This window comes from Pongo abelii, chromosome 7, assembly GCF_028885655.2.
Source record: "Pongo abelii isolate AG06213 chromosome 7, NHGRI_mPonAbe1-v2.0_pri, whole genome shotgun sequence".
Classification (NCBI taxonomy): Eukaryota; Metazoa; Chordata; class Mammalia; order Primates; family Hominidae; genus Pongo; species Pongo abelii.
In genome coordinates, this window is record NC_071992.2 from 521579 (window position 1) to 532208 (window position 10630).

At 52.0% G+C, this 10630-nt stretch overlaps 1 protein-coding gene across 1 annotated transcript; it reads left to right on the forward strand.

Annotated features, from left to right (window-relative positions):
- Positions 1 to 4069: 4069 nt before the first annotated feature.
- On the forward strand, positions 4070 to 5926 carry LOC103891257 (uncharacterized). Its single transcript, XM_009243499.4, has one exon. The coding sequence runs from the start codon at positions 4451 to 4453 to the stop codon at positions 4937 to 4939; it is 489 nt and encodes a 162-aa protein (XP_009241774.2). The 5' UTR covers positions 4070 to 4450; the 3' UTR covers positions 4940 to 5926.
- The last annotated feature ends 4704 nt before the right edge of the window (positions 5927 to 10630 follow it).

The following is a 10630-nucleotide window of genomic DNA, read 5'->3' on the forward strand; positions in this document are numbered from 1 at the left end:
AACTATGATTAGAGGGTAACTTCTTCAGTTTGATAAGGGACACCTACAAAAACCCTAGAGCTAACAGCACACTAAACTGTGAGAAACTAGAAGCTTTTCCCACTAAGATCAGGAAGAAGACAAGGCTCCCCCTCTCACCACTGCTTCTCACTGTCACACTGGAAGTCCTGGCCAATGCAATGAGACAAGAAAAGGAAATACAAGGTATACAGATTGGGAAGGGAGAAATAGAAGTTTTGTGTGCAAATGACCGGATTGTCTATGAAGAAAATCTCTGCCTTGCTCAAAATCCTGCATCATAATTCATTGTGTAGCAGATATAAATCAAAGCCCTTAAAATGTCCTGAAAGACCCCTGAGTTTTTCTCCCGTCACAATCATGTGGTCCTTTTCTCCCACAGTTTCAGTTATTCTGACTGTTTAGTTAAAGGAAAATGTGGCCAGGCATGGTGGCTCATGCTTGTCATCCTAGTGCTTTGGGAGGTGGAGGCAGGAGGATCGCTTGAGCCCAGGAGTTGGAGACCAGTCTGGGCAACATAACAAGCCCCTGTGTCTACTAAAAATACAAAAAGTTAGCCAGGCATGGTGGCGCACACCTGTAGTCTCAGCTACTCAGAAGGCTGAGGTGGGAGAATCACCTGAGTCAGGGAAGTTGAGGCTGCAAGTGAGCCGTGACAGCACCACTGTACTCCAGCCTGGACAGCAGGAGTGAGACCCTGTCTTAAAAAAAAAAAAAAGGCCAGGCACAGTGGCTCACACCTGTACTCCCAGCATTTTGGGAGGCCGAGGCGGGTGGATCACGAGGTCAGGAGATCGAGACCATCCTGGCCAACATGGTGAAACCCCGTCTCTACTAAAAATACAAAAAAAAAATAATAATAATAGCTGAGCATAGCGGTGCGCACCTGTAATCCAGCTACTTGGGAGGTTGAGGCAGGAGAATCGCTTGAACCAGGGAGTCAGAGGTTTCAGTAAGCTGAGATCGTGCCACTGCACTCCAGCCTGGTGACAGAGTGAGACTCCGTCAAAAAAAAAAAAAAAAAAAAAAAAAAAAAAGCACCAAGTCCTTCTATCTCCCCAGGTCTTCAGGCCTGCTCTTACCTCCCTAAATCCTGTTCCCAGGGCCATGGCAGAGGCCACCTCTGATGCCACCCTCACTGTGCTCTCAGGTCCCCGTGCACTCCCCTGCCGGTTGGCTTCTGGACTTTCTTTGAAGCTTTGGGAGGTGCTCAGCTGGGGGAGTGGGGTGTGTGGGTGAGGAGCAGCCCTCAGTCACTGGGACCTAGAAGCTGAAAAGCTGTCCATCCTTGCTAAGCTGACGTGCACTCCAAGCTGCTCCTGTTAGAGCACCCCAGCAGGACGGGGCCCCAGTGGCCACAGGAGCAGCCCAGTGTCACCGCAGACTCCGGGACGTCCCCTCCTGCCCTGCCTCTCTCTCCCTACTTCCTCTCTCTAGTTTCCTGGGATGGATTTCCCGAATGAACTACCTGCACCCAAATCCACATCTCAAAACCTGCTTGTGGGAGAACCCAGGGGAAGATTTAATAACAATGTCCTCAAAAAGTTCTTTTCTGATGTCACAAACTGTATTTGTTGCCCTTTTCACATTCTCCAATAACACTCCCTATGTTTCCTTCAGAGAAGTAATTATAACTTGTAATTGTCTGTTCCTTGGGTAACTTCTGGGCGGATCCCTCTCTAGACTGAAGGCTTCATGGGGCCGGCAACCGTGACTTTCTGTGCTGCTCACACGCTGAGAACACAGGAGAGGCCGTCAGTACATTTGTGTGATTTTCTTGTTGCTGTTGCATGAAATAATAGATTTTTTTTTTTAAAGGTGAAGGGATGGGGACGAAATGCAAGAGAGGAATGCGAAGGGAAAGTAAATGTGAAATGAAAATAAATTGGCCTGGAATCTCTCCCTAGTTGAGGTTTGGGCGCTGAATCCACCGTTGTTGTTGTTGTTGACGACAGTGGAGACCACTGATAGATTCGGGAAACATTTAGAATGGACAGCGGCCGCACTTCTTTCCCCCCTTCACCTTTCTACCCCCTCGTCGTTTAGCACTCTGCCTTGAAAATAAACTGCAACTGATGAATATTTGGGTGATCAATTCTAAGGGAAATTCTTAGAGACTGTTTTTTGTTTAAAGATCTTGGAATTTCTGGAAAAGATTGGTTTGTCCATTCCAAATATTTTGGATGACCTGATTTCATTCTAACTCCCATCCGTCTTTCTATGCGGTTTGTTTTCGCATCTTTTATCTCATTTAAGTGCCATAGCCATGCAGGTGGAAAGCAGAAATCCATTTCTGCGTTTATGTTAAACTGGGGCTGAGAGACTTGCCCAGGGTCGGTGACCGCCCGGGGATCCCCATGCCAGCGCGTCTCGCTCCCGCGTTCCGCTCCTGGAAGGGCAAACCCATGATCCTGGCGAGGGTCCGTCCACACGTGGCCAGGGTGGCTGATCTTCCCGGCTGCTGCGGTTGTCAACACCACTTCTCCGGGTCGATTTTCCCTTTTCCTCGGCTCTGTCGTCCATAAGCCACTCACAGCAAACCCAGGCGGCGGGCCCCCTCCGAGGGCGCTCCCTGCGTCCGGACCCAGGTTCTCGGGGCGCCCCCGGTGGGTCCCCGCGAAGCTGCCGCCGCACACCTACCTCAGCGTAGCCCGCCCGTGGAAACCGGGGAAGGTTCTGCCTCCAGCACCCACGCGGCGGCCGCACCTCGCAGTGAGACCTTCGCAAGCGCCCGCGCCTCCCTCGCCCCGCGTCCCCTCTGCTCCGCGAGCCCCCCTGGGCGCCGAGCCTACTCCAACCCGAGCGCGAGTCCCTTGCACAAAAGCGCCGGCGCGTCTCCAACCGCGGTCCACAAAGGCTGACCCTGCCCGGGGGCGACGGGTGTGACCGGGTCCCCCGCTAACTTTCGGGCGCGGTGAGCGTCGCCCGCGCGCGCCGCGGTGGAGGCCGCTGCTTTCCCGCCGGGAGCCCGGCACAGTCCGCAGGTGACCCGTGCGCCCCGCGCAACAGTTGAAGCCGGGCTGTCCGCGCGCTCCCCGAGCCGGGCCCTTCCCCAGATGCAGCCGCGCGCCGGCCGCCCCCCAGTGCGCCGGTGCCTCCCCGGGCGCCGAGTGCGCAGGCGCCGGCCGTGAGACCCGACCGTGCGCCGGGCTCGAGCGCGGTCTGAGCGCGCGGCGGCTGCGGCGGCGGACAGACGGACGGACCGCGGACGGACGTACGGACCACAACCCGCGAGCCCCGGGAGCCGTCGGCCTGAGGAGGGGCCGCTTCGCCATGTCGCCCCGCACCTGCTGAGCCCGGAGCGTCCGAGGATGTCCGCGCTGAGGAAGGTGCGAGCCGCCGGGGGATGCAGGGAGCTGGGCGCGGGGCTGCGAGAGCCGTCGAGGCGGGGAGGGGGTGGCGTGTCGGACCCGCGGGGACGCCCCGAGGGCGTCAGGGTTGGGGGCGGGGGCGAGCGGGGGTCGTGCCGCCCGCCGGGGCCGGAGCGCCGGGGACCCCAGGGACAACCTGTGCTCGGGGGTCGCGCGTTGCGCTCCTCGCAGGGCTCCGCGCATCCCTGGCTGCGCTCGGGGGTGCCGGGACCCTGGACTCCGGGGGTGCGGGAGCGCACGGGGCCGCGGAGGTGTGAAATTCTCCGCCCTGCCTGCCCGGGGTGGAGGGGGCACAGCCTGGGGGGCGCCGGCGGGCCAGGGGCTACGCGCCTAGCTCCGGTGGGGCAGCTGCGAGCGAGTGGGGGCGGCGGGCAGCAGACTGCATCCCCCTCTCCCCAAGCCCGGGTGGAAACGCCGACAGGGACCGGGAATGAATGAAGGGTGCCCGGCTGGGCTGCGCGCGCGGGGGCTCGCGGGGGCGGGGGCGGCCAGGAGGGGCCCCTTGTGCCGGGCAGCCGCGGTTGCCGAGACCAGGCGGAGTGGAGGGTGCGCGCAGCGAGGGGGTGGCCGCCGCCCGGCTCTCCAAGTGCGAGCGAGGAGCACGGGGGCTTTTTTAGGGGTGGTTGCTAAGCGAGGCGCTACCCAGCGCAGGGTTTTGTAACTAAGCCTCCCCCGGCAGCGGCTGTTGCTGTCTCCGGCTCCTTCGCTAACGATTGCAGGAGAAATAATGAGGATGTAATTATTACAGCCCTGCGCGGAGGGCTGGGGGGCGGCGGGCGCGGGCTCCTCTGCCTGCGCGCCCAGGTGGGGCTGGGCTGGGCTGGGCTGGGCTGGGCTGGGCTGGACTGGACTGGACGCCTCTCCCCGCCCGGCCCTTCCTCAGCGCGCGGCGTGTGCGGTGCCCGAGGCTTCGGAGCAGGCTGGACCTGGGAACCCGGGGAGGGGCCTGGAGGAGAGATAGTTGGGCGAGGTGGGCGCCGGCGAGAAGGCGGAGCCCCCGGACAGCGGAGGTTCGCAGGTGGAGAGCGGGCGCGGGGGCGAGGGCGCGCGGCGGGTCTGCGATGCGCGTCGGAAACTCGCGGCCCCCCGTCCCGGCCCTGCGCGCTTGGAGCCCGGGTCCTTCCAGCCCCTGCGCGACGCCGCCGCCGCCGCCGCCGGTGAATGGCGATCCCGGCCACGGCTTGGAATTGGGAATTCGTGACTTATCGGCGGCGCCGGTGTTGTATCGATTAAAGATAAAGCGATCAGCAGTGAATTTATCCTTCGTGTGGATGAACTCGGCCAGCCCGGGCTGTGGGGGGTTTGGGAGCTGGAAATATTCTCCAAAGCGCCGCCGCTTCTCCCGTCCTCCCGGACTCGAGGCTGGAGGCAGCTCCGGCGACGCGAAGGCGAGGACCCTCCGGCGAGGTCGGGCCTGGGGCGCCGCGGACAGAGACCCGGTCCCAGAGCCTGGCGGAGCCCGGCAATCCGCTCTGTCAGGAGGAATCTCATCAACAGCCGGTGAATTAACTGTGCTTGGTGAATTAATTGTGCTTGCAGTTGGGAAATAACCCGGTACCTCGGCATAGCCCGAGGGAGTCCAGGAGGCTCTCCAAGGACCCTTCCCCCAGGTCGCGAAGCTGCGCTAAACCCCGGCCCCAGCGCACTTTGGAAGGCACATTTTGGCCTGAGGTGAATGCACCTTACACCATTTTCATTTTACTTCCTTTTCTCTGAGAAAGGTAATAGATAACCAAGGCCAAAAATGGCGAAATGATGAAAAAATGGTAATTCTTGGCAGGTCCAGTTGTTACTCTGGGTTTAAAAAAATGTCATTAATCAGGATTTTCCAGTAGCCAAATTGTCTTGTGCCGGCAGCTGGGTGACTCACAGATTTGGCTCCGATAGTAATTGTAGAGTGTGCGTACCATTTCCTTCTGGATGGTGTGGCTTTTTCATTGCTTGGAAGAGAACACGTTAGAATATTTTATCGCCTACATCTGGCAGCTTGGGGAGCAGGCTGTAGGCAATACTCTGTCCAAGCACATCTGGGCGGGGAGGTCGTGGAGGGACCGAGGTGACACAGAGCCGGCCCTGTCCTCGGTTCTGTCTTGGGTCACCTGAGGCATCTTCTCCACCGCGGCAGCTCAGGCGCGTGGGATCTGCTCTGAGTGATGACCTGGGACGCATCCTGCCTCTGTGCGCCATTCCTGCCCCTTCACTGTCACTGCTTGGTGATCGCCCTGTTCTTGCGTAAGAAGTGGAGAGGCACAGAGTGGCTTCCTCTGTTGATCTACCGCGTCAAATCTGTAGATTATAATTTCAGGTTAAAGGGTAAGCGTTGTAAGCAAAATGAGTACTACGTCAAATAATTGAAAGGAATGAAGTAATTAAAAGTAAAGTTTTCTCACCATGAAGATGTTTTCTCAGATAAGCATTCTAAGTCAACTTTTCATAGTATTCAATGTCTATTTGTTATTCTTCCAAAGAACTTTGCACTTATGATTGTCCAAAGTGGTACAGCTTGAGACAGAAATAAACATGTATTTATTTACCAACTTTTTGTATGCCTTTTGTTACTTGTGATTTAAATGGGTTAGTTCGATTTTTATTTTTATAGAATTCAGATGACATTACATTATTTCTTCCCAGTGACATACATGCCCTTCTGTGCTAATCTATTGCTTCTCTTATTTTTGTCTACTTATTTCAGTTTTGCAATTGGTAGAAATTCCAAATTAAATATTAAAAGCAAAAATAGGCTTCATGGAATTTAAATTACATTGGATTCTGTGTACCCAGAACCCAACTAATTCTGAAACTAAAGTGCTCTAATATCTTTTTAAGGGTGAGAAGATTTTGTTTTGTTTTGCTTTCAAGACATTATCTTCCATAATGTTGAAATTGAAGAAATGCTATTTTTTTATTATATAACCGTATTTGAAGAAAAGCTTCATGACTCCTCAGTTATCCAAGGAGTTGAATGATGTATACTTTGATTATAGATTTTAAGATGAAGTTAATTAAATATTCTGTTTATTAACCCTCAGGACGGATGCTCCATGGTCATTCATTGGATACAATAAAAATAACTATGATTCATCATTTTGGCCAGATGGGAGTCATATTTAGAGCATTGCCAGCATGTTGGTTATAAAAGAACTATAGGCTGCCATACAGGAAGTTAGTAGGCACACTTTCTATGCAGTTAAAAATTATTCTTAATCAACCGTAGTTTTACCAAGTAGTTTTCATCATACGAGGCTTTCTAGTGCCACTAACTTCTTAAAAATGTTTTGTTGTTTCCTAGGTACTTGTGTGTACAAAAACTGAGCATGGTGATTTCATGTGTGTTCATGACAAAAGACTTTAATTTCTAGGGAAGTTAAGCAGATGGGCTTCGGCATTGACCAGGCGTGGGGTTGCAGGGTGTGCAAACTCCAGTTTAAATCTTGCATCTGCTGGTAGCCACCTTTCCCTTCCAGGGCTTAACAGCAGTAACAAATTCATCTCCTCAGCAAAGGCAGTAGGAGCTCATCTGTAAACCTCTGTTTTTCTTTTTTCATGTCATTCTTCTGTGCACTGACTTCATGTGCCTATGAAAATCTTCTCCCAATCCTCAGGTCATGGGCCATGACATGCAGTCCCTTAACTTTAGCTCCAGGAGAGGGGCCTGGCTGTTCTGACATCCCGGTGATGGGTGTCCGCTGCAGGGGCTCTAAGGCATGTACCTCTCCTGACTTGCTGGCAGTGTCTTCATGTGGGATGTCAGTTGCCTTAGTTCTGGAACCGTCCTGTCTGTATTTATTGGTGGGCCTTCAGGAGTTGAGCTTTCTAGACCCGTTACTGCAGACTGTGGTGTATTCGCAGTTCAGTGTACGCTTCCCTTTCCAGGCAGCAGCCAGCTCCCCTTGGAGATCACCTGCCCCCTCATGGTGTTGGCTTGGTGGACCGTACTTCCCGTCAGAGGTGGCTCCTGACTGGCCAGAGCCCTAGCTCTCTCTCAAGAGCAATTGGATGAGTGAAGAGCGGGAACTTTCAAGGAGAGGAAAGCTTTAGGAAAAATGGCGGGAAAGGTGTAAGGCCTGGAGTTGTGGCATCAGTGAACAGCCTTGCAGGGATGGCCTGTCTGGAAACGACGCCCTCATCATCTGTCTGTGGAGGAGAAGGGCGGCCGTTATGCAGAGAGCTTGGTCCTGAGATGGCCTGTCTGGAAACGACACCCTCATCATCTGTCTGTGGAGGAGAAGGGCGGCCGTTATGCAGAGAGCTTGGTCCTGAGATGGCCTGTCTGGAAACGACACCCTCATCATCTGTCTGTGGAGGAGAAGGGCGGCTGTTATGCAGAGAGCTTGGTCCTGAGGATGCTGTTGGAAGCTCTGAACTAAGTTATGCCTGAACCATCATTACCCCATGACTTTCAGTTACATAAACCAGGAGATTCTTTCTTTGAATTGAGTTTTCTGTCCCTGACAAGAAAATGGGATGTATGGGTTTTTAGTTTCATCAAACATTTCCACATTAAACCTCTTGTTGCAGGGGAAGGCTTGTTCATCTTCAGGTACTGTTTCTTATATGGTACATCGTGTGTATCGGCAGGAAAAAAACAGAAAAATTTAAATCAACCATTTTAAACAATGAATAAACATTTGGAACCAGCCCATCTGTAAACTTGTGTTAAAAATTTTTAAAGTAACCTGTGAATCTGACTGATCATTGTCTTTAAAATGTTTCATACTCTGCACAAAAGAAGCAAAATGGGAATGATCCCAAGCGTCCATAGAGTATGTATTTTAAGTTAGGCTGTATTAAAAAATATCCTTTTGTGTGTAATGAATATTTGTCCTGTGACTTTTGCACAGCATTGCAAGTGGCTTTTTAGAGACAGGGTCTCCCTCTGTCACCCAGGCAGGAATGCAGTGGCATGATCATAGCTAACTGCAGTCTTGACCTCCTGGGCACAAGTGATCCTCCCACCTCAGCCTCTCTAGTAGTTGGTGTATGCTACCACACCCAACTAATCTTTACTTTTTTTTTTTTTTTTTTTTTTTGTAGAGATGGAGGTCTTGCAGTGCTGCCCAGGCTGGTCTTAGATTCCTGGCCTTAAGGAATCCTCCTGCCCTGGCCTCCTCAAGTGCTGGGATTACAGGAGTGAGTCACTTTTCCCAGCTGCATTTGGCTCTTTATTTGACCTCACCATATTTCAGTTTTGTCATCACTAAGAGTGGGGCCAATGCAATATTAACTTCATAGGGTTAAGGAGGATTAAATAAATTGATGACTGTAAAGTGATAAGAATGGTGCACATAGTAAATGCTGGATTAGTCTTGACTATTTTTATCATGAAAAAATACAATTGAGGCCTACTTTGAGCTAGTCCACAATGAAAGTTATCAAGCCACTCTTTGATTTCTCTCAAAACTCTTTTACTTATTATTTCTGGTCTTCTTTTACTTTTTTGTATATCTCTTGCCACTTTCTGAAAAGTTTTGGACCCAACTTAACCATGAAAGGACAAGGGCAAAAATGCTAATTAGAAAATAGAAATAGAAAATTGGAAGAAACAAATGTGATAACCATGAGGATGGACGTAATTCTCTGGGCATCACGTTTGACACTGAGCTTCCAGGGAGTCAAGTCAACAAAAACCCAAAACCACAAAGCCATGTTCAACCTCACAATCATGCTGTCAGGGTAGACATTGCATACTCATTTTTTTGGTGAAGATGAATTTTCTCTAGCCCTAACTTGTAAGAGATGTTCTGAGGGTAGATCTTATATTCAGGGGCTAGGGTTGTGTAACATATAACAGTTAAAAATACAGAAGTATTTTTTAATGATTTTGTCTTGATTTGATTTCTTTGAAATAAACCAAAAGCAAAACTCACATGCACAGCCTACACTCAGCACTGATGACCTCTTCTTGGTATTTATTTACTTACTTATTTAGAGACGGTCTCACTCCTGTCTTTCAGGTTGGAAAGACGGTCTCACTCCTGTCTTTCAGGAGTGGCATAATCACAGCTCACTGCAGCCTGGACCTCCTGGGCTCCAGTGATCTTCCCACCTCAGCCTCCTGAGTAGCTGGGACTGTAGGCACGCACCACCACACCCAGCTAATTTTTTGTATTTTTAGTAGAGATGGGGTTTCACCATGTTGTCCAGGCTAGACTCTGACTCCTGGGCTCTAGCCATCAGCCTACCCCAGCCTCCCAAAATGTTGCGATTATGGGCGTGGGCCACTGCACAATGCCTTTTGCTGGTCTTTGCATATGATTTCCGTGGCCAGGTCTTCATGTCTGCATCACTGAATAAGCTACTGTGGTTTAGGGCTGAAGACATGTGGATTCACGTTGTGTGTCCTGCAGACAATAGCAATTTCTCAAGTTTCATGTGCCTTCACATTTCCTCTGAGTCTTTTCATCTAAATGCCCAGACACCTGTTTTAGCTGAAGATAAGTGACTGTTGTTCTGGTGGCCATGGCAGTCTATGGATGGAGCCATCATAATGGTTGTCTCAGACCTAGCGCCGCTTCCCTCTTCTCTCTCTCTCATCTTGTGCGTTGGGAAGAAGTGCTCATTCGCTCAGCAAGCTTAGAGGCAGCGTCTCCTCTCTGCACATCCCCCCTGACCCACGAGATTGGGTTGGGCAGGTTTCTCTGTGCTCTGACTGTCAGGCTGACACCTCTCACCACCTTGTAATTCCCACTTTCCTTGTCTTTGATGTTTTGGAATAGCCACTCTGTGAGGAAGGGTCTTGATCACCCTTGAACCCTGGCCCCGGGTCTCATCTAATGATCTGAATGGGTGAAGGTGCAGAATAGGGGCTGATGCCTCCTCGAGGTACAGATTCCCCAGCCCGACCTGCGTCCCTTCCTCTTCTCCAGTCTCCTGGGCTGTGCCCCAGCAAGACTCTGGCTTCACTCACACTTGACAGTGCTTTTCATTCCGTCTTTTCCTCATGTCTGTTCTCTCAAACCTAGTTGGAGTGCTGCTTCCCTGGCCCCGATGCCTGAGTGAGGTCATGCTCCCAGCCTCCGAATTCCTCGCTGGGGCTGAGTCCCGGCCTCCACCAGCCCCAGTCTGTCCACGTGCTGTCCTCAGTGCAGCAGAAATGGCGGGAAGGGGTGGTCCAGGCCATCCCCACACCTGCCGCAGGGTTTTAGGCCATGTCACTGGATAAACAGTTGCATGAACTCGTAAATACACACAGTGAACGCCTTGTTACGCCACCGTCCCTTCTCCCGCTGCTTCCGAGTTGT

What these genes read in the sequence shown, in the direction of transcription:
- LOC103891257 (XM_009243499.4), top strand. Translation starts at nt 4,451, where the DNA reads ATGCGCGTCGGAAACTCGCGGCCCCCCGTCCCGGCCCTGCGCGCTTGG.